The sequence below is a fragment of the Podarcis raffonei genome, chromosome 12 (genome assembly GCF_027172205.1).
Source record: "Podarcis raffonei isolate rPodRaf1 chromosome 12, rPodRaf1.pri, whole genome shotgun sequence".
NCBI lineage: Eukaryota > Metazoa > Chordata > Lepidosauria > Squamata > Lacertidae > Podarcis > Podarcis raffonei.
This window is the reverse complement of record NC_070613.1, coordinates 26484762-26508221: the sequence shown is the minus strand read 5'-3', so window position 1 is coordinate 26508221 and position 23460 is coordinate 26484762. Positions and strand designations below refer to the sequence as shown.

General features: G+C 38.2%; 1 protein-coding gene and 1 long non-coding RNA gene across 8 annotated transcripts in view; one reads left to right on the top strand and one right to left on the bottom strand.

Moving 5' to 3' along the window:
- Nucleotides 1-23460, bottom strand: part of CDK14 (cyclin dependent kinase 14) — a 226584-nt gene that overhangs the window by 43226 nt on the left and 159898 nt on the right. For all 7 annotated transcript variants that reach the window (XM_053410263.1, XM_053410262.1, XM_053410267.1 and 4 more), the window contains 2 exons: nucleotides 9245-9384; nucleotides 3132-3278 (listed from right to left, as the gene is read on the bottom strand). In XM_053410263.1, coding sequence (XP_053266238.1) covers nucleotides 3163-3278; nucleotides 9245-9384 — 256 coding nt within the window. In that variant the 3' untranslated portion in view covers nucleotides 3132-3162. The remainder of the gene's footprint in view (nucleotides 1-3131; nucleotides 3279-9244; nucleotides 9385-23460) is intronic.
- LOC128424271 (uncharacterized) overlaps nucleotides 21968-23460 on the top strand; it is a 40569-nt gene continuing 39076 nt past the window's right edge. Inside the window, exon 1 of the long non-coding RNA XR_008332973.1 lies at nucleotides 21968-22137. This is a non-coding gene — a long non-coding RNA (uncharacterized LOC128424271). The remainder of the gene's footprint in view (nucleotides 22138-23460) is intronic.

The window sequence follows — 23460 nt, the reverse complement described above, 5'->3', positions numbered from 1 at the left end:
GGGGTTGCAGCGGAAAGAGTGTGGAGTAGCAAAAATATGCCTGCAACAGTACATCACTTGAGTGGAATTCTGCTAGGAGAAAGCTCCAGCTCTTGGGTTGAACAGAGTCCCTCTGAACATGTTTCAAAGAGTGACTTTTTCTCACATCTGAGTAATTGCTGCCTGCCTGTATACATCTAGGATTTCAAGTTCAGGAGTCTAGCTTTCCAATGGGCTTAAGCCCCCTCACCCCCCTCTCTATTTACAAATTAAACACTACTTTATATAGGGTTTTCATATAAAGGGTGCTGTACAATCTTTGGCTTGTATCTGACAGTTTTAACCTAGGTTTCTAACATACCTATGGAAGCTAGGAGATCAAAGATTGCAGGATTATCTTTTAGTCCCACTCTATTTTATTTTATTTTATTTTATTTGTTTGCTTGCTTTTCTGTTAGTCCTACTCTTTATTATTTTTTTCTCTATGTCTGTGGATATATATTTATATGCCAACTAAAAATAAACTTTCATGCTTTTGGCTCTAATCCATAAAAGCTTACATCACAATAAATCAATTAGTCTACAAAGTGACAAGATTCCCTTTGTGTTTACTTTATCCATTGTTTTTAAGATGCATGCAGTTGCTCCTTTCAGTAGTTACTAACCTGTCCTTTATTAGGTATACTCATTGAGGATGTCATTTTAATGACCCAGAAAGTAGAGTAAAGGTTATTTAGGGATTCATGCTGCTGCTACCAGGAGATAATCTTGTCATCTGTAGAAATTAGGGGTGCTTCCTGTTCAAACACAACACTACCCCGCTATGGGATGTAGGAAAAACAGGTACAAAACATGCATGCTGTCATATGTGAAAAATTACATAGACATATATTTGGCAACAGTTTTCCTTTGTCAATGCCTTTGTTCCTAAGATCAAATTCCCTCCACCTCAAATTAGGAACTTTAAAAAAACCATGGCTTGATGTTTGGAAATCTGTTGGGTTTCATACTCAAGTGTGGAACTCCATCAGCAGCAGTTTATTCTATCTGGGTGCAGTAGTTGCTGTATGGCTTTTTTATTTTGAAAATATAAGTAATTTAGTGACACCAGGTTCCAAATGTTCTTTTCTGTATCACAGAAAAATAGGTGTTTTGGTCATCAAAATCCTATATACATTTTGACCATTTTGTGTTGTATTTGCAAACCTTTCAAACACCCACATTTAAAATGTACTTGCAAGGGTTGATCTTTCATATTAGAACAGGTAAAGTTGAAGAAATGCCTGTAGGGATGCCCCGTGAAGGAAAAGTAAAAATTAATTAGGCAACAAACTTGTAAACAAGCCAGGCAGCCTGATTTCTGATACGGTAAAATCTTAAACCTTTCGCTGTAGAGAAACATGTGACATAACTGGGGCAGTTTACACTAGCTGATATTCTTCCAGAAAGCTATTGTCATTATTTTGTAGACTGCTTTTACATCACTACCACTTTGAAAACAACCCAGTGCTGGTATCAGTTTCAGATACAGTTCATGGAGCTGCAACTAGCTGGCAAGATTTATTTATACTTTCATAAATAAGTATATCCAATAGAAATTGTTGCAATTATGATGCAATTAATTGTTTCTTTTTAACTGAGTATAGCAGAATTAAGTACTCTTTCAATTAGATGTACTTAACTAGGTTATTCTATGTTATCAGTATGAAGCAGTTTACAAAAGTCCCTTTTTTTGTAAGAAAAGATACGATAGCAGGAATGCTTGTTCCAGTGTTGAGGTGGTATTATTATTAAATTTGTATATCACCCTTCATCCCATGATCACAGGGGTGATCTACAGGGGTGTGGCTTACAACACAGTAATACAAAATGAAAACCCAAATGCACAACAAAAACAAGAACAAACCAACAACTCGTTCCCCTTATGAACAATGACAATTGTTATAAGGAAGTGGCAACATGACAACTTTGGGGACCTTTGAGAAGGAATACCAACAGTACTCATCTAACAACAAACAAAAAAAGGATTGAATTCACATAACACAAGGAGTTTAAAGAGCTGGGTTAGAGAAACATGGGTACATTTTAGGGCATCCTTAATTCTTCAACAACTGAAGATGGAAAATGAGTATCTGAGAACTGAGTACCCCAAATCCTTATTCCAGGCATCTTATTGCAATAATTGACATTCAGGCACATTCCACATAGCACTTTGAAACTGCAATGGATCAGCTGGCTGGAGAATACATACTCTGGGTTTTTTTGTGCTGGATGCAATATCTCTGAAATCGAAGTGTATCCTGATAGCAGATATTTAGATTCTATGTAATGAGGAACAACTACCTTTGATAGAATGCAATAGCACCAAAACAAGCTGGTGTCCCAACATCAACTTCTTTTGTCAAGGTGAAAGATTGCAATGTTCAGCCTCCACAATTGCAAGCAATTATCCCAACACTTCTCACTCAAGTCTTGCCAAGCAAACCCACGTGCTATCTCTCGTATTTTAACTCATAACAAGCAAATATTTCTGTATTTAATGATCATATTTTCATAAAGCCTCTAGATAGTTTCCTGTTTGCAAGTTTTCTTATGGGCCTACTTTAGGACCCCTCAAACTAATTTTTATTGGAGACCTAGCCCATTCAGTTACACCAAGTTCTTAACCAACCTTAACATTTCATACTATGTCCTCTGCTCCTATAAACCTCACATTGCCTTTATATCCTTTCCCCACACAACATTATATCTCATTATGCTATCAGCAGCCTACCATCATAAGAACCTATGGGTGCTGCCTCTCCTGCTACCGCTGTTTTACTATGTAAAAACACTGCGCAATCGCTGTTGATCTATTTTGTCATAAGGATCACTGTAACGGGAAAGCATGGAACTCTCTTTGCCCATGTGTGAGGTGCACTGACATGGATGGGGAGGGAGAATAAATCTAATCATGCTTAGAGCTAGCTATAGGACCTCAAAATGCCACAGGGTGTTGTATCATATTTTTTCCACAAAACAGATCTGCCATACAAAATCCACAGTTAGATGAATAAATGATTCCATTAAAAAAGGGGGTTTCATACTGTACAAGGTGGGGGGGGGGGAGAGAAAACTTTACTTAAAAACAACAACCACTTTTTGACTCTTACCTGAATTATTTGTGGGAAATCAACATGTTCCTCAGTGCTTCATGTTTGATAGACCTTTGCCATAAATATTGTTTTTTCCAAAGACTTTCATGCTTTCTCCACCCTCTGCTTGTAATCTTACATTAGGTACGGAAAAAATAGAAGACACTGCAGGGAAAAGATAGAATTCAGACATTTAACTTTTAAAGTTTTTAAAGTTTCAAGGCACTAAAATATTCACTCCCCCCACAAACTTAAAAGCAAGCAAGAAAAAGCCAGCAACTTATTTTTAAATGGAAAATTGTGATCCAACATTCTTATGAAATCAAGACAAGTTCCCGTGCTATTCTTTCATCCCAGGCCAGGGAGTTCTTGCAATCAGCCCCTAAAGACACTTACTAATGGCTTGAAAGAACTGTTGGGACAGCCCCTCCCCCTGCTTTTCAGGAGCTACTTAAAGACCTGTGTGGCATAAGGAAAAGGCAGAAGAGGAGAATTCAGGACACATTATGCAACCAGCTCCTGATTACACTGCCAATAATAAGAGAGAATATACTATTTCTGTTTTATTGGCTACTGCCATTCAGGACATATTAACAGTGCTTGCCTGACTTAGATTCTCTTGGAGTAGGACCTAGCTGTGTTATTTGTTTCTTCATTTTTAATCTCTTTCTAAAAATAAAAAAATCTAAGCCCCAAATGGCAGGGTTCTTAATAAGGTGGTAGAACCACCTTTGATAGCAAAAGGCAACAGGCAGGGGTGCACATATACAATCTTCCTGCTGAGGTGCCACAGCCTTAAGATTGCAGAGAAGATAAATGCTGCCTGATCTTAGGAGCAAAAGTCAGCATTTCCACTCAACTCAGTACTGGGGTGGGGCTCTCTGTCTGCTTGCATGGGCATGCATTGACCCGTTTTATTTATTGTTTGGTTTTCTCTTTGGCTCTGCCCACTTCAGTCTCTGGCCCCACCCACTTCCACCTTTGGAACATGGTACTTGGACATTAAAATCCAGCCCTCAGGCCATGGATTAAATTAATAAGAGTAGCCACAGTAAACATTACTGCTGATTTATGGAGTGTCACCACAAGGATGGGATTCTTTTTAGCAATGTGGTTGTAAATGCCATAATGTTTACACTGGCTCCAGTGACTATGGCCTTAGCTCAAGTTCACATTAAATAATCAGTTCTAAAATGTGTTTGCAAATTCATTACAGGATTTACATATTGGATATCTCCAACTATAAAAAAGGATTGCCCACTTGCAGAGTTCTTCACAAGGTCTCTGGGTTAGAAGGAACCGAGTGTATGTGTAGATGAATTCCATGATGAAAGGTCATCATCTTTACCATTAACATTGAAAAATGTGTGTGGTTCCCTACTAGTATTATACTGGATATACTGTACCCACAATTAAAATTAATGCAACATTTAAGTGGGAAATATTTTCAGCTGCATACATAGAGAAAGCATCACAACTAGTTACCAAAATCACCTAGGTTCTAGCCACCAAAATCCCATCAATTCACAGTGTAACCCTTTTTTTTGCCAAAATATACAACTTCATTGTTTTTTAAAAATATGATTGCAATTTCTATCCATGCATACCAAATGAAAACAATTATAGTATTTGATACAGGGATTGTCCCTTCTTGCATCTTTATTTATGCTCCATAATGATTATCTGCTAGACACAGAAATAGTGTTTCTGTAACTCAAAAATTTTACTGGAGGCATTTAGCAAAACCTTGCCTTAAAATATAATGATTTTTCATCTTTATTCTCCTCCTTCAAAAGGTTTCACTGCTCCTGATGTTTAACGTTATGCAAAGACGTGTTTCTGCCAATGAATATCGCCTTATGGTTATGCTTCTGCAAATAACCTGCTGTGAGCTGATAAAAGGATTAATGCTGCCAAAATTCTTAATCTGTGAAATTACAAATTAAATTCTCATATTAAAAATACCACCCTGAGGTATTTTTTGTGGTTTTAATTCCCCTCTGGTGTTCTGCATACATTGTGCTTGTTAATGACTAGGACAAGACTGTCTCTGTTGGCAGCCTGCTGCACAGTGATAATGTGTAGGCATTTACTTCACAGATAGAACCGGATTTAACCACCAGCTGATAAACTAAGTGGCAAGTGGGTAATAAGTCCATATTAACTGAAAAGTATTACTACAGAATTCAGAATTCATAGACTATCAAAATCCTGGCTAGACTAAAATGTACAGTCAGAAAGGATTGAGATGTCACCAACGTAGAGCAATATTAAGTTATCGTCTTTTAAACTGACTAATAAAAAAAAACCATTGGTATTTTTGTTGTCTTAAGTACTCATGAACTAACAAATCACTTCATATTAGACTTCCAACAAGATAGCAGACTTTTCAACTAGCATCATTAAATTGCACCTGGGTACTTTGGAAAATTCTGATTAAATCATGCAATAGGCAAAAGACCCTATGAGTCAAGAAGAGGGTGTACTTAGTCCCTCAAACTGGGGCGGGTTGAAGAATGTAGCATTTGTCTGAAATAAGGCAAAATGCAATGTCTAATTACTGGATGAAAATTTTTCAGTTCCTGAAAATATGAGCTTCTACTAGAGTAGATGTGCATGGTTTTTGGAGGAGGGAGGGGAAGAATAGTATGTTTATGTGAATTAGAAAAACTAAATCTTAATGAGATCCTTTATAGTTCTTAGCTGCATCTCTAAGAGGACACTTTGGGAACATAGGAACATTGGAAGCTGCCTTATACATACTATTAGTTCATCTAGCATATCTCCAGAATTTAAGACAGAGGCCTATGCCAACCTGGAGATGCCAGGGATTGAGAGTCCCTAAAGCCCATCCACTTCTGAGATCCTTCTCTGACTTTATTTTCCAGAAAATCTCTTTTGGTATCCAGGGGCAACATAAATGAAGTGTGTGTGTGTGTGTGTGTGTGTGTGTGTGTGTGTGTATCACTGCCATCATAGAAAACCTGTGAGATAGGCTGAGGCATAGGAACACACAGTTTAAAGACAGTGTTTAAGTAATTAAATGACAGCTGATTAGCTGCAGGGTTAGGGGAACATAGGAAGCTGTCATGCTTACTGAGTCAAGAGTACTGGCTTAACTAGTTCACTTGACTGACAGTGGCTCTCTGGGCTTTCAGACAGGAGTGTTTCTTAGATGCGCCTGGAGATGCCAGAACTGAACCTGGGAGCTTTTGTTGTGGGATGTAATCCACTGGTGCAGTCAAATGCAACATTCCTTATTTCCCTAGAGTGGGCACAGGCAGGGGGACATCCATTCAGTGTAACTTCCTGTTCCACTGGTCTGGAGCTTCCTCCCCCTGCATGTGACCTGGGAGATGTGTGTGCCTCTGGCTCACTCCATAAAAGAGCCGAGTCATGCAGCCATTTTCTCAGGTGAACTTTTTGTCTTTCTATTGTCTTGCTGTTCTTTTGCTGCCATGCTGCTCTCTTGCAGCCATTTTTTTTTTGTCTTAATGTAATTTTGCTGTCTGCTGGCTCTTAGCCAACAGCCCATGAGTTCCATCTCCATATGAGATAAACTCACAGTTTCTTTGTGTAACTACCAAATAAAGTCTGCCTTTCAGGGATCAAAATCGTGATCTGAAATGTGGGTAAACTTTTTGTTACTTTACTCAGAAAGACTCTTGTGTCTTTTTTTTTTTAAAGAGGGATCAAAGGGGACACCAGGAAATAAACTTACCTAAGAGATTCAAACGAATCTGCAAACTAGCTTCCAGCTATATTGAGGGGAATTTGCTCTGCTACATCACTTACTAGCATGAGTGAAGGAAGGATAATACTTATTCAATATATCCTTTCCTACTATCCTTAACATTCCCACATTTGTATGTAAGGCACATGATCTACCACTAAGCCATGGCCCTTCCCTATTGGAGCAATTGGGTCCCATAAGCATCACATTCCACAGTGCCCAAGGGCTGATTTCATACACATATCATGTCAACAAGTTGCGCTGGCTGTTCTCAAGTACACACTAATGCATATAAATGTTAATACAAGAACTGGGTAGTTAGTTTTTTCACAGCAATTGTCATGCCTCCATGATCACAGAACTTTCTGTAAACCAAGTTATTTGCTGTTTAGCGCACACATTAGATCTGTAAATGCCTAAAAAGCTTTGCAACTAGAGATGTAGAATTTCTGAAAAAACTGAAGTCATGGTGGAGGGAACCTGTTTTGTTTCCTGTTCCCCAGCCCCACCCCAAAATATGCAATTCTTATTTTTTTTAGCAGATCAAATGTCACTTTGTTGCTTTAGAATTCAAAGTGTTGGTGCTGACCTTTAAAACCTTAAACGGCCTCGGTCCAGTATACCTGAAGGAGCGTCTCTACCCCCATCATTCAGCCTGGACAATGAGATCCAGCGCCGAGGGCCTACTGGCAGTTCCCTCATTGCGAGAAGTGAGGTTACAGGAACCAGACAGAGGGCCTTCTTGGTAGTGGCACCCACCCTGTGGAACACCCTCCCTTCAGATGTGAAGGAAATAAGCAGCTATCCTATTTTTAAAAGACATCTGAAGGCAGCCCTGTTTAGGGAAGTTTTTAATATTTAATGCTGTATTGTTTTTAACACTCGATTGGGAGCTGCCCAGAGTGGCTGGGGAAGCTCAGCCAGGTGGGCGGGGTATAAATAATAAATTATTATTATTATTATTATTATTATTATTATTATTATTATTATTAAAGGAAGCTAGCATTCTGTCAGTTTATGAGCAGGCAAAAGCAATAAAAGCAGGAAAAACCATCAGCATTACAGTAAAAAAAGGAGAAAGTTAGTATGTATTCTATTCAACTAAGTCCTACTCATTGAAATTAGTGAACCTAAGCTGGTAAAGTCTACTAGCTTCAGTAGGTCTACTATGAGTAGGATTAGGACTGAATACCACCCATGTTTCTTTCAGTCCTCCACAATGTTAAGCACTCATTTCCGTTAACAGAGTTGGAAAATTGGGGGAAGGGACCAAGACTCAGTGAGTACTACATAAAATTTAATCAGTCTGATTTCCTGAGCTATGACTATCAGTTTCTACTTTTTCATATTTATCATGTACTTCTAAAAACCGAAGTTTTACCCAGACTGAAACAAGCTTATCTACCCTTTCACATTTCATAGTCCAACATTTTTTCCTTTTTTTGGGGGGGGGGGAGAACAAAGAGGCTTCTGGGGGGAAATGTGCCCCATTCCCCCACTCAGGCCCTCACATATCTAACCGCAACAGGTCTGAACAAGCCTCGTTATTTCTCCAAATGGGCCTGAGAAATCCAGATAGTATAGTGCAATGGGCTTGAAAGAGAAACGTAACTCACTAAGCAAACGTGACCAGTTAAAAAGGTGTGTCCTCAAGAGCATTTTTGTTCATTGTGCTGGCAGAAATGAGTTTCACCTGAAAGTGAAATTGATTTACACCAATTTTATATTGGTAAAATTATCCCTGCCACCTCATCCAATGTAAATATGGCTTTGCCTGAACGTGCTGCAATGACTTTTTAAGAACACTAAAGTCAATAAAAAATCCTTGCTAGTTAAAAAGAAAATTGGCAGCATCTTGTTGGGATCATATTACTTATAATAACGTTAATACATTTTGTTTAAAATGAAAAAACAAAGGACAGTGTTTGAATGTTGAAAGCATCCTCAAGCTATAAGAAAATGAACTCAAGTTTATCTTTCATATGTTTAAATCCTGCACATTAATCAATTGTGTGCTTTGTGTTCTTCAATCTTTTAAATACAAAAATCTTTTTAAAATTGTTATTATTTTGGCATATATAATGTTTGAGAATATCACTGGAGTATTGTCCCGTGCACTGCAGCATGTTAAAAAGTGGTGCATATTATGAAGTAAAAAGCACTAAATATGTAAATTATATTTCCCTCTCCCTTCCTTCCTTTATGGCATTTCAAATAATTCTCTTTACTGCACATATAATCAAATACAAAGATAGATAGCTACATACTGCACAGTAGAGATAGCAAGGGAGAGTCCATTTTTCCTGTGTCAAGCAAAGTATGGAATTTGAACTGCAGAATCACACACACACACACATTTCCTTGCCTTTATTCTATGTGGATGTTTTGTTATACTCACTGTCAGTTAGTTCCCATAGCCGTGGGGGCAGGTCACTGAAATACTCATGGCTGAGAGCTGCCTGTGCTGACAATCTGTTCTTTGGGAAACACTGGAGTAATTTGGAGGCCAGATCCTCTGCATGATTCACGTAGCTTAGCCTTAAACATAACCAGAGAAAAAATAGTGAGACAACAAATAAAAAAAGAGAAACTACTCTCACTGGTTATGCCATATATAAGGTTATGCCATATCAAAGAAAGCAGAAATATACCTTTTTTTATAATTTTATTAAACAATTTTTATATTCATACAAACAAAACATACATAAACAAACAGAAAACAAAAACAAAACAAGAAACAAGTACCATTTCATGTCCTAATTTCTTAAACCTTTCTTCTTCGACTTCCTCATGCCTCCCATTTCTGTATTCCAAATTCTAATCAATTGTTCAGCAAATCTTCCCTTATTTTACTAAAAATTTAAGCTAATCATCCTTATTCTCCTTGTCTTGACCATTACTAATAGTAACCATTTACTTTAGTCCAACATCATTCTAACTGTCATTAATTTTGTAATATTTCTTTAAATAGTCCTTAAACTTTTTCCATTCTTCTTCCGCCGCTTCTCTTCCCTGGTTTCGGATTCTGCTCGTCATTTCTGCCAAGCCCATGTAGTCCATCACCTTTATCTGCCATTCTTCCAGTGTGGGTAGATCCTGTGTCTTCCAGTACTTCGCAATGAGTATTCTAGCTGCTGTTGTAGCATACATAAAAAAAGTTATATCTGTCTTTAACACCCCTTGGCCGACAATGCCCAAGAGAAAGGCCTCTGGTTTCTTAGGAAAGGTATATTTAAATACCTTTTTCAGTTCATTATAAATCATTTCCCAGAATGCCTTAATCTTCGGGCACGTCCACCAGAGGTGAAAAAATGTACCTTCCTTTTCCTTACATTTCCAGCATTTATTGTCAGGCAAGTGGTAGATCTTTGCAAGCTTGACTGGGGTTATGTACCACCTATAAATCATTTTCATTATATTTTCTCTTAAGGCATTACATGCCGTGAATTTCATCCCGGTGGTCCACAACTTTTCCCAGTCAGCGAACAAAATATTATGACCAATGTCCTGAGCCCATTTAATCATAGTTGATTTAACCGTTTCATCTTGTGTATTCCATTTCAGCAGCAAATTATACATTTTTGACAAATTCTTAGTACTGGATTCTAACAGTTCAGTCTCTAATTTTGATTTTCCCACCTGGAAGCCAATTTTACTGTCCAATTTAAACACTTCGTTTATTTGATGATAATGCAACCAATCTCTCACCTTCCCTTTTAATTTTTCAAAACTCTGCAATCTGAATTTGTCCCCTTCCTTTTCCAGGATTTCCCAATATCTTGGCCACTTCGACTCCATATTTAACTTTTTAACTGCCTTAGCTTCCATTGGCGACAGCCACCTTGGAGTTTTATTTTCCAGCAAATCTTTATATCTAACCCAGACATTTAATAATGCTTTTCTGACAATATGGTTTTTAAAACTTTTGTGCGCTTTAACCTTGTCATACCACAGATATGCATGCCACCCAAAAATATTGTTAAAACCTTCCAAATCCAAAATGTCTGTGTTTTCAAGAAGCAGCCAATCTTTTAGCCAGCAGAAAGCTGCCGCTTCATAGTACAATTTAAAGTCTGGCAGGGCAAACCCCCCTCTTTCCTTTGAATCCGTTAATATCTTAAATTTTATTCTGGGCTTCTTGCCCTGCGAAAGCAGAAATATACCTAGCCAAATTCCACCGCTGTAACTTACATGGCTTACTCACAGCCATTGGCAGTAGTTATAAACATTAAAATTTATCGTTTCACTTTAGTTACTGTCCTTTTAGTTGTTAGCAGACATTTTTGAAGTAAGCAGAGTGCAGAGACAGTGGCTCCTTGCCTTTCAAGGTGCTACAAAGCCAAGGACCTTCACCTCTCTGCTACAGTTACTGTAGAAATTCAGTGTCCTCTCAACATTCCCCACCCAACACTTCACATTTCTAAGCAGAAATCTTTGTGGAAGACCCTGACTGCAAAAGGAAGGGCATCTCATCATCTGTGCTTTCTGGTGAATGGAGGGGAAAGCATATAAATGCCCTAACCTTTACAGACCCCCCCCCTCCAATTCTTCTATCATCATGTTTTCCCAAAGCATAACACATCAAAACCCTGCCAACTGTTCATTCTGTTTGCTCCAGATTTCACCTGAAGCGAGGGATGCCTACTGATTTATGGCCACCAATGAAGTGATGGGAGCTCACCCTATGGAACGCAGTGCTCTGAAACAGATAAAATAGATTCATACCTCTCGATCCCTCAAATTGTGAAATAAACATTAATTCTGAAAAACTGTGGAATACCTTTTCAAGTAAGTCTATTTGCACTTGATGTGGCTAGAAATAATTTTAGTTTTCTTATGAGATTGGTTTTAGACCAAGATAGGCTTTTGTTTTTGTTTTTACGACACAGCCTGACATTTTGTTAGCCTGCTCTTGAATCTGTTGGTATTTCTATGTAGGCCACAGTCAAGCCATGAGTTTCTGTATCTGTATATTGGAATCTGACTACGTTATTGTACTTAGTTCCCACCAAAATAAATGGGATAATAATCAGCTTTCATGTCTATTTCAATGAGATCTCAATGCAATTTATTTATAGGTTGGTCCTGTAAATATTTACTCGCAAATTAAGTGCCACTGAGTTTAACTGAATTGTTGTAGAGGACATATACAGTTTTTCAAAATCAACTGCTATTCTTTTCTGAATTTTCAGTTTGAAATACAAACACAGGCCACAGTGTCACCTACCAACTAGACTCCAGTTTTGCAAGAATTTGTATTCAAATGGTGGGAATGGTTCCATTCAGCTATTCTTGACATTTACAAGAAAACACTTCAGAGTGAAGGGCACTAGTAAATGTCAGTACATAGATTGCTCACAAAGACACAGTTGGCAGACAAAGGTAGAGAAAAGCATATTCAAATGTCCACATATATGGGCTCATAAAATAATTATAAAAATAAATCTAAGTAACTTAGCACAGTATCCTTGTAGGATTAAGCCAAACACCCATCTTAAATTCAACTGCATGGCTTTAAAGCACCAAAGTATATTTCCAAATATAAGTTAGTAAAGCTATATGCAGAAGTTATCTGATTTTCAACAAGAGCTATTAGGTGTTCATTGCTGAAATAAAACAATTACATTTTTATTAAAAGATTAGTCTTCAAATTTATTCCCACCAGTAATGCTTCTGTCGCAGAATGGATATAGAAAGGATAAAATGTGTACAATGTATTTCAAATGAGCAGATCTTTTATGCATACTAAAGGAAAGTCAACCACGGGGGAGTGGAATCAGGGAAAAAATTGATTCATCGCATCATAGAACTGGAAGGGACTTCTAAGTTCCTCTAGTAGTCCAACCCCTGCCAATGCAGGGAAACCACTGCTATAGCACCCTGAACAAGCAGCATTCAGCTTGTGCTTAGAAGTCTCTAATAAAGGAGAGTATACAAATTTCAAAGGCGTCAATTCCACTGATGAACAGCTCACACTGTCAGAAGGTTCTTAATGTTTATGCAACAACAACAGCATTATTCAAAAATGCATTTATTGTATTTTGAACCTGTTGGTTTGGGTCCTACCCTCTAGAGCTGCCTTTCTCAACTTTGTGTCCTCAGATGTTCTTGAACTACAATTTCCATCCTACCTGACAAATGACCAGGAATGATGGGAGTTGCAGTCCAACAATATCTCCCAAGGTTGAGAAAGGCTGCTGTAGAGCAACAGCAAAAAAATTGACTCTGATATATATATGTCAGTGTAATCAATGTGATGCCCTCCAGATGTTGTTGAACTACAACTACCATCAACTCCAACCATAGTCAGGGATGATGAGGGCTGTAATCCATCACACTGCTAACTCATATTTAACTTGTAATCTATTAATATTCCTATATCCTTTTCACGTGTATTTCTGTCAAGCCCAATGTCACCCATCCTGCAGAGATGCAGCAATAAGGCATACTTGTTGCTATTTCTTTCTTTCTAATATTTATATACCACCCAATGGTAAAAGTCATCCGGGTGGTTCACAAAAATATAAAATACAGAAGGAAACTAAAATCTAACACAGAATAAAACCAGCACCAGAGAATGATATCCAGTACAACAAACATTAAAAACAGTAAAAAGATCTAATCTGTACTTTTTGAGAATTCTAAGGAAAAACCATCTTCCGCAGAAACTGCTGCTTGCCTTCTATCACTGTGCCATTGAGAGAGTGCTCACTTATGGCTTATGTGTGTGGTACGGAAGCTGTACTACCCAGGACAGGATGGGGTTGTGCAGAGTTGTTAAGGCAGCAGAGAGCATTGTTGGCTGCCCACTCTCCACCTTAGAGCAGATTTATGCCACAAGGTGCCATAGGAAGGCACTGGACATAGTAAAAGATCCATCGCATCCTGGTCACTGTCTCTTCAAGCTCCTGCCGTCGGGACGGAGATACAGGATGATGAAGACAAGAACGAGCCGTCTTAAGAACAGCTTCTTCTCCTGAGCGATCTCGGCCCTGAATGGGAAGCCTGGACTTTGAAAGTCATCTAATCTTCCTTGCTGTATTATACTGTATTGTTTTAATTAGTGTTTTTATGGAGCAGTCAAGTAATTTCGTTGTCCCCGAGAGGGGGCAATGACAATAAAGATATTATTATTATTATTATTATTAATCTAAAAAATACTTAACCCTTTCCAAGGTGACTATATTTTAGCTCCAAACGCTTCTCACCTTCAAGCTATTCCATCTGCTGCCCACACCAGTGTTCTAAATGCAAGCACCAGTGTTTCAGAATGCATCTGAAACTCTGTAAGGAAAGAACCAATTTTTGGGGGGGAGAGGAACTAGGTAAATGTCCAGAAAGGGTTAAACACCTTTTCCCACCTAAGACTTCTCAACTCATATTTGACAGCTTGTATTTTCTTCTGATAAAACAATCATCAGCCTGCATTATATGCATCCATAGTTTGTCTCAAATATCTTTAAGATGTACCCAACAATCTACCTGCTAGAAGTCAGGCAGCAGTCCTTTATCAAAGACAAAGAATATTTAATCTTAGTCTCTATACATAAACTGACAAACCACCAAAGAAACTAGCTACTGAATCTAACATGCACCTTGCTCTACTTGGTGTCAGAGTAGAATTTAATAGAATATAATTGTGTGTCTAAGGCACTGCAGCATGTTTCATTTCTCAGCAGTATATACTGGTATGTGTGATACAATAAGCTTCAATGCTGATGCTTCACTTGCTTCAGCACTAATTAGAAAGCAATAGTGGTTGGCCATGATAGCATAATTGCAATGGAGTGCTTTTACAGATGAGTACAATCAAGTACTTGCTACAGTTGTGACCATTCAATAATGTAATTAACACTACTGGAATGATCTTTAGAACAACTTAATCTGCAGGTATCTGAAAAATGACCAATACAATTTAAAATGTCTTAAGAGCATGTTTGGCTGAATTGGAAGTTAACTGCAGCTGTTCCTTAACACAATTTGCAAATCACATAAGCTGTTGGCTTATTATTGCATTACTCCCCCCCCCCCTTACAAAACTCTTGATCACAAGCATTTGATTTAATTTCATAAAGAGCACACTGGGTTTCTTCCTCTTGCAAAGAGGGTCAATTCTTGGTCAAGCTGAACATGACTAGGATTACTGAAGCCCTCAAAGGGAAAAAAAGATTTGGGCATGTGCACTGAACCTCTGAACTTATGGTGCTTTGCTGGTTAAATTAAATGAGGGACAGAGGTCAAGTTCACTTTCAAAATCAAGGCCTGATTAAAAAACAAAGATTAATCCTGTATATATTTTTGACAGCAAATCAGGAGAGCACTTCTGAAGGTTACCCACAACATGCCAGCATTTTCTGATTCAACAAGTACTACAACCCACTCCTTTGCTGGTGAAACTCAGAGCAACATATTCAGAACACTTTGAAATACTGGTTGTTCAATTACAAAATATCACTATGTCTGACTTCAAAATTTCCTTACTTTGGCATTATCCCTGCTTGAGACAAAAAAGTAGCTATACCAATGGGAAGACTTGAATGGCAACCAGCTAATATACTCAATTCCAAGAATTTTAGTCTTCAGCAGTTTTCTGTTCAGCAGAATTTGAATGCATCAAGGTAAAGATCCAAAATCTGTAAAATTATGCCACCAGAAAGAGTACACTATGCATAGCTCCACTGAAATAAAATGACTAGTCCAAACTAGAAAGCAATGGCAGAAGTTTCTAGGAACGAAAGGTTCTCTTACCAGAGGTGATACTACCCTATGATACTCCAATTATTGTTCGACACTAATGAGTCCCAGCCAGGAGGGCCAATGACAAGGGAAGATGAAAGGCCACAGGGTAGCCATCTCCATCTTACCACAACAACCAATGTCCTGTTCAGAAAATCTGTTGCTTCTAGCACTTAGGAAGAAGAGTCTACTTTGCCATTAAGATTTTGAGTATCTTACTGAAGCAGAAACAGAAACATGTGGTACAGCTCTTAAACTATTGTACCATACAGGGAATACCCATGAGGCAAGGTGAGGATCCACAGGGGCAGCAGAGCCAGCCTCCAAGGAATGCATCACCCACTACTGCTGCTACCACAGGTGGTCAAATCTCCTCATGCCACCTCTATAATGGCCTCTTGGAAAATAGGAGCTGCTGGTCTCCTGTAAATTTTTATTCCCCCTCGTTTCTGATGTATTCACTCACCCCTTCTTCCTGGGAAGGGGCACAATTTTGTGGTTTGCCTCAGGTGCCAAAATGTATTGGGCCAGTATTAGTACCATAGTTTATTTTTATTATAAAATCAGTATAGAATGCCCTTGAGATACTGTTGTGAAGCGGTTTAAGATATAGTAAATAAAACTATCATGCTCTGTTGATCTATTAGATGCTCTGAGCCCTCAGTATTTTAACTATGTTAGTGTAAACAGTAAACGTTACTGGTATGGAGTTATTTAATAAGTATTTCACATTTTTAAAGAATTTACTTACAACTTAAAGACTTATCCAATTTTGTATTGTGGCCCCACAAGGAAAAGGGGATATGAAGGAGATTTATAAAATTATCAATGGGAGAAAGTGACTAGAGATGTGCTATTCTCCTTCTCTCATTATACTAGAACATGGGATAAACTAATGACCATTGTGAGATTCAGAACATACAGAAGGACATACTACTTCACATAGCATGTAGTTAGGACTTTGCTACTATAAAATGTGGTGATGGTCAGTATCTTAGATGCCTGTAAAAGAGGTTTAGACATGGAGGATAAGGTTATATACATACTACTTCCAGGATCAGCAGCAGCATGCCTCTGAATAACAGTTGCTCAGGAATAAAATGGAGAATGAGATGTTGCCCCATTTCTTCCTTGTGGGCTTCCTTTAGGGCTTAATAGAATCATAGAATTGTAGAGTTGGAAGGGATCCCAAGAATTATTGAGTTCAATCCCTTGCAATGCAAGAATATGTAGCTGGCCCATATGGGAATCAAACTGCAATCATGACGCTATCAGCCCCATGCTCTAAGCAACTGGGAGTGGCTTCTGACTGGCCACTGTGGAGAGGACACCGGACTTTGGTAAGATTCAGCAAAGCTTTTCTTTTGTTCTTATGGAAGATTCTCAGCACATGTTTTAAGTATTTGTAATGTATAATTTTGTGTGTGTGTGTGTGTGTGTGTGTGTGTGTGTGTAAAGTCCACAACACTTTAAAAAGTAACATTCAATGATGTTCTTGATAGTTGTTGTACCTTTCCTGGTACATGATCTTAAGGAGCTTGTTTCATCATGTTGGCCACTGACCATGGACTATTTTGAGTACAATGCAAGTGATTAAATAATAATGAACACCATAGGAAAATTTACAATTCTTGCTGCCTATAAATCAAAAGTCTATCATATGGAAATAAGCCTCTGACATCAAGCAACCATGTATTAAATGAAAGTGCTGGGGAACTAATATCCTCTCTTGTCTCTTGTCAATATTTGTCACAATTTTGCTGCTCTTCCTCCTGATGCTTTCTGAATAGCCTTTATTGTGTAAACTGGAACTGTGATGCACAAAAATATGGTGGTATTTGTCAAAGCTTAAAGAAGGGACATAGTTCACATTTAAGGATTTGGACTGTGAGAACAATGCCATTTAAAATTTTACATTAAAAAAAATATATCTGAGAGAAAAATGTGTTTTTCAAGATACTTTAATTATAGCATCCTCCAGCCCCTCACCACTTTGGGATCTAGAAAGATTTCAACAATGACTTCCTTTCAATTTGCACACCAGTCAGTCAGTTATCTTAATTCTTTCAGCAATCCAGTTCTTCTAATATTATTCATTATAGCATATGAGGGGGGAAAGATTACTTACACCATTACGGATTTTTTTTGAAAATGTGCAAGATTTGCAGTGTGTTTGAAGGTTGCAGGCTAGCTATAAACATAATTTAAATAGAACACTACAACTGTGGCTTCTCTTAATTAGAAGCTGCTCTTTTCAATAAATAAATAAATAAATAGGCATTAAAGGGTACATATCTTCTAACCTGGAGAGGGCTTTAAAGTTCTCCTTTGTCCATCACAGCAAACTGAATAGAACAGCTTTAAAAAATAAACAGAGCTAAAATAATTACTAAAAACATCATTTTATAGGCTATTATTTCTCCAGTAAAGAGAGAATGAATCTTTAATCCTGAGCAAAAACTCTTCAAGGTTTATGTTCTCTATAAACCTTTCACTGAGAATTTAAAATATATGTTACTAATGCAATAAATGCCCTAACAAATATATCAGATTTTTCAGTTAATGCTTTTTACAGGCTTAAACTAAACTGAGTAAAAGAAAATCACCTTTTACAGTCTGACTCTTAAAGGAAGAATGCCTTTTTGTTATGCTTTTTAAAGAAGGCATGGTGAATTTATATCAACTTCACTGAATCTTGGGCATGATAAAAGGGGGGGGGGGATAACACTGCAGTTACCATTCCACAGTGCACTTTCTTCACATATTTATTTCCTCAGTGACTGGACATGAGCCAAGGAGGAGCAAAAAAGGGGGAAATAAAAACTCCACAGGAATATCTGAAATAGTCTTAGCACATCATTCACTGCAGATCCCCCCCTCCCTTCCAATGCATACACATTTGCTCTTCAGTAACTTCAATTGTTGGTCTTCAAAAGAAACTAAAGGAGAACATTGGATTTTAAATTTCTTACTGGTGAAAACGCTATGTCTCTAGCAAAGTTATCCTATTAAATCACTCTAAATGACAGTGTGGCTGCCATTACGAGCTGTCCAGGTTTTCATCTTTAAAATCAGCTCTGCTCTTACTAAAGAAACATTAGAACTCATAAATCTCATTCGCTGTCTCCTTTCTTAACATACAGAACTTGAAAACTCTTAATTTCATTATAACGTAAATAAGAACTGGTGTGTGTGTTCAGCAACTCCAGCAAGAGCTTCTGCCCTAAAAGGGTGAACCTCTGCAGTCACTGCAGCCAGTGAGCATTCATCATTGTTAGCTACAAATCTTTCCAGCAGGGGATTTAGGTCTGTCACACTTGGAAGGCGGTTCTTGTCCCTGCCACATTAATCTTTTTTATTTCTTTTATTTACTATCAAGTCAGGCTATTGAGGAAAGTTTAACGATATAGAAAAATAGGAGTATTCCTTATTACTTCATATTCTTTATTTAACATACATGGCGTTTCATTTGATTTGTATCATCTATCCCAAAGTTTCAAAGCTGTTAGCAACATGAAAGTCTTATCATCATATCTGTGGTCACAAAAAACAGCTACTCTGCTGTGTCCAGAAGGCATTCTTATTTCAGCTCCAGTAAGAAGCATGCCTTGCAGCCTACTTTGCATAGATGGGCAAACTCAATAGGATGCAGTAATTTTAGGAGTTGTAATGGAACATAGTATAGTGAGAAGTACGGTATATTGGGTTGAGACGAGGCTATTTATACAATTTTATTTAAGATTTGCAGGCTGTTCACTAGCTAGCAAGGCCCTGTGACATCTGGCAATAGAGTATACCGGGGGAAAAGCCAAGCATTAACATGCTACAACAAAATACTCTTCAAAAATCTCAAGGACAATTGGCAATGTCATTAGACACCAGTGGTGGCAACCAGTTGGTGCTGACTGTCACAGTGTGGCAGCAGAGGAGGAGAGAAATTCACGTTATTATCTTTAAGTGCTGGGAAGCAGTGGTGGAGTGCCAAAGGATTGTGTCAGTAGCTTGTGCTCACTACCAGGACAGTTCAATGTGCTTCCATAGTGCGGGTTGTAGTACCCCACATCTCCACTGCGGTCTCTCACAGTCGCCAAAAGCCATTGCAGTAAAAGGTAAAGGACCCCTGGACAGTTAAGTGCAGTCAAAGGCGACTATGGGGTTGCGCTGCTCATCTCGCTTTCAGTCCGAGGGAGCTGGTGTTTGTCCACAGACAGCTTTCTGAGTCGTGTGGCCAGCAAGACTTAACTGCTTCTGGCGCAATGGAACACTGTGACAGAAAGAGTGCATGGAAACACCATTTACCTTCCTGCCACAGCAGTACCTATTTATCTACTTGCACTGGCATGCTTTCTAACTGCTAGGTTGGCAGGAGCTGGGACAGAGCAATGGGAGCTCACTCCGTTGCAGGGATTCGAACCGCCAACCTTCCGATTGGCAAGCCCAAGAGGCTCAGTGGTTTAGACCACAGTGCCACCCGCGTCCCTATCTGCAGTAATCCAGTTTGAAGGTAACTAACCAATCCACAATAGCCAGGTATCCAGAAAGGGATACAGCTACCAAATCAACATAGGCAATTAAAAAAGCACTCCAGGCCCCCATTGCCACCTGATTAAAGCAGTGAATCCAGGTTCAGGAGTATGCTCAAACTACAAACCTAGTTCTTAAGGGGGAGTGTAATTTCACAGAGAACAGACAACATAATATTCATCTTGACAAAATCTTATGCCATCAACAAGGAATCTGATAATAAATATTTCAGATATGAGAGTAATTAGGAAGCAGTCAACATTTATTTTATAACTCAGCCTGAGGACAAAAAAAGCTGCTGAGGGCTATAAACAAATGTACTACATTTGGTGAGATTACTCTGAAGTAAGTTGCTTCTAGGCTTGAAGATTCCTCATTAAAGGGAAATAAAAAGGCATAAGAAGGCATATGGCTGACATCTTATCTTGGTTAATGCATTGAAGGATTTAGATTCACAAACAAAAAAATGTGGTTGGTTTCACTGAATTTATGACTGAGTATTTCTGCAATGTGGAAATGCTGTAGAATCAATAGTTTCAGAAGCAAGTATTTTAAAGATAAAACATTGCATTTTGCAGTGATTGTCAACTACCTGATTATAATTGATAGTCATGATGATTCTCCATCCCTAATTTGAAAGATTAGATTAAAAACACAGTGTGCAGCCAGGTGACTTTGCTGTTTAGACAGTCGTACTTGGACCTGGCAACTAACCTATCAGAAAATTGCACCACAGGCTTGGCTTTAAACTAAATCTGAATGTAATCACAGCATAACTGACCTTACATAACTATCTTAAAAATTAGGTTACTATCTACAAAGGCTTAATGATTTTAAGTATTTTTATGGGGTTCATGTTATGGCCACAGAACGAGACACTTTAAAGCACAATACAGTGAGGAATATAACAGCTTTCACATAGAATTTGTGCCTTAGGATATGAAAGTGACTCAGTGCCTAAAAGAAAAAGGTCAGCTCCCTTTGGAATCACTCGCTTATCTGCCCTCCAGCAATGACAGGTGCACCAATACAATTGTAAATTTATTTATTCATAGTACACAACTAAATGGACAACAGTGGTAAATGGACACAACTAAATGGACAATGCAGTGGTAAAAATACAACCTTGCATTTCATCAAGCAGCTCCAGTGGACATCCTGATTATTAAAAGTAATTATACATTTTAAAAATGGTACTCCTGTTCTTTATCCATTTCTAGCCTACTCTTCTTCCCAAATGAGCCCAAGGTGACAAGCAACTAGGTATAAACAATGCATTCAAAATAAAAACACATGTAAAACATTTTAAACAGTAAACAGCACCTAAATGGATAATGAACACCTAAAAACATTTAAAAACCAATGGCAAAATTGCCTATAGGCTGCAACAGAGTAACAGAAACAACATGCCCAATTGCTTTTTGGGGGGGAGAAACAGGGACACCAGTGAACAGTATAAAAAAAAATCATACCAAAAGGTAGGAGTACATAGAAGATCTGAAAACTATGATGGCATATGGATCTTGACTAGAAGTGTTGCTCAAACAAACACAAAACCTTGCATTTTCTACAAGTCATTGTACAGCATATTTTATTAAGATGTTTAAGAACCCTTTTTGGTAAGGGAGTGTAACAAAAATGTATACCTTCTGCGTATTATATGGATATTTATTCTGTGATATGGATGAGAACTTGATGAGACTAAACAAGTCCCAGCATATCACTTTACACAGGCCATGGATTGTACTGGCAGTCCAAATAGGGTCCATATGTGACAAAAATTATTGTAATCAATATAGGAAATGGAATATTGATGATTATTCTGCTCTCATTCCATAGACCAGTGTCTATGCTGTGATTGGCTGGCTGTGGGCCAATAAACTGAAGCGGAATCCTGAAAAGACAGGTGTATTGTGTGTCTTAAATTCTCATGTACAGGAGGTGGGGAGATAGATGTCCTGGTTGGAATCCCACTCCTCTGGAAGGAGCAGGTGTGCAGTTTGGGGGTGCACCTGGATTCAACATTGTCATGTGAGTTCAGTGTTTAGGATTGCCATTTTCCAGCTCCAACTGGTTCACCAGCAATTACTCCATTTGGACAGAGATGACTAGGCCACTGTACTCCATGTTCTGGTAACTTCCAGATTAGATTATTTCAATGTACTCCACATGGGCCTGCTCTTCAAAATACTAGAAAACTTCAAAGAGCCCAAAATAAAGTAACCAGATTACTGGCTGTGGTTCCGTTTAGAGCTCACATAACCACTGTTTTGAAACAGCTGCACTGGTCGCCAGTTCATATCCATGCTCATGCCAGAAAGGTCGCAACAGACCCCTTTGGGTATTAAGATCAGCAGAAGTTCAGGGTGGTAGCAGACCTGTAGAGGGCATTCTCTGGGACTGCCCCTAAACTGTGGGATTCCCTCCCCTCAGATGGAGGGAATACCTTAATTATACAGCTTCTTGGTAATGCTTTTGAGATGTGTGGTTTTCAGACCCACTGTATTTCTGGAGCTGTAAGCTGTCAACTGTTTTTAAAGTGTTTTAATTGTTGTAAGCCACCCTGGCACCTTAGGATGAAAAGGGGGTGGTAATTAATAATAACATTGGACAGAGCAGAAGTATTATTTTCTTAGGTTCTAAATATATTGTCCATGGTTGGGGGATTGATTTTCATAGACTATTATTTAGCTGCAGTCATGCAAACAATGGGTTCTGTTCTAATTTGCAGTTCTGAAAAGAGTAGTTTTTGCCACTTTGAGGAGCCAGGTCTCCCCACATAAATAATACAATACAAGCAGGGGGAGGTGGGAATCTAAACTCAAGGCTAAAATCATGAAAAAAGTGGCAAATCTCATGCAATTTCCCCCAGTAATTTTATGTTTAGAATGTTGCTTAAATAATCTTGCTTTTCCAAAATAACTCAAATTAACTTGGATATGTCACACAGGCTGGAAACTGGCTGACAACCATAAATGAAGGGTAAAGATAAAGAGAATCTCTTGATTCAGAGGGGAAATATCCAGCTGTGTGTTACAGGGATTAGTGTTATCCAGTTTTATTTAACATCTTTATTAATAACCTGGCAAAAATCTAAACAGTACATGAACTCACAGCAATGGTTACCCTAAAGTAGAAGGCACTGCAGAACCTCACTAAGGATATAACAAATAGGCCTATAGAAAATAGCAAGGAAGAGGGGAAATTAGATTCAGTAAAGAGAAAATTCAGAACTATCAAAACAGATATTTCAATGGAAGATATCAAGAAATAGTTATTTACAACATTCAATCATAGAAAAAGGAGATCTGGAAAAGAAACTTCAACAGCACGTCATGAACAAAGACAAAAAGT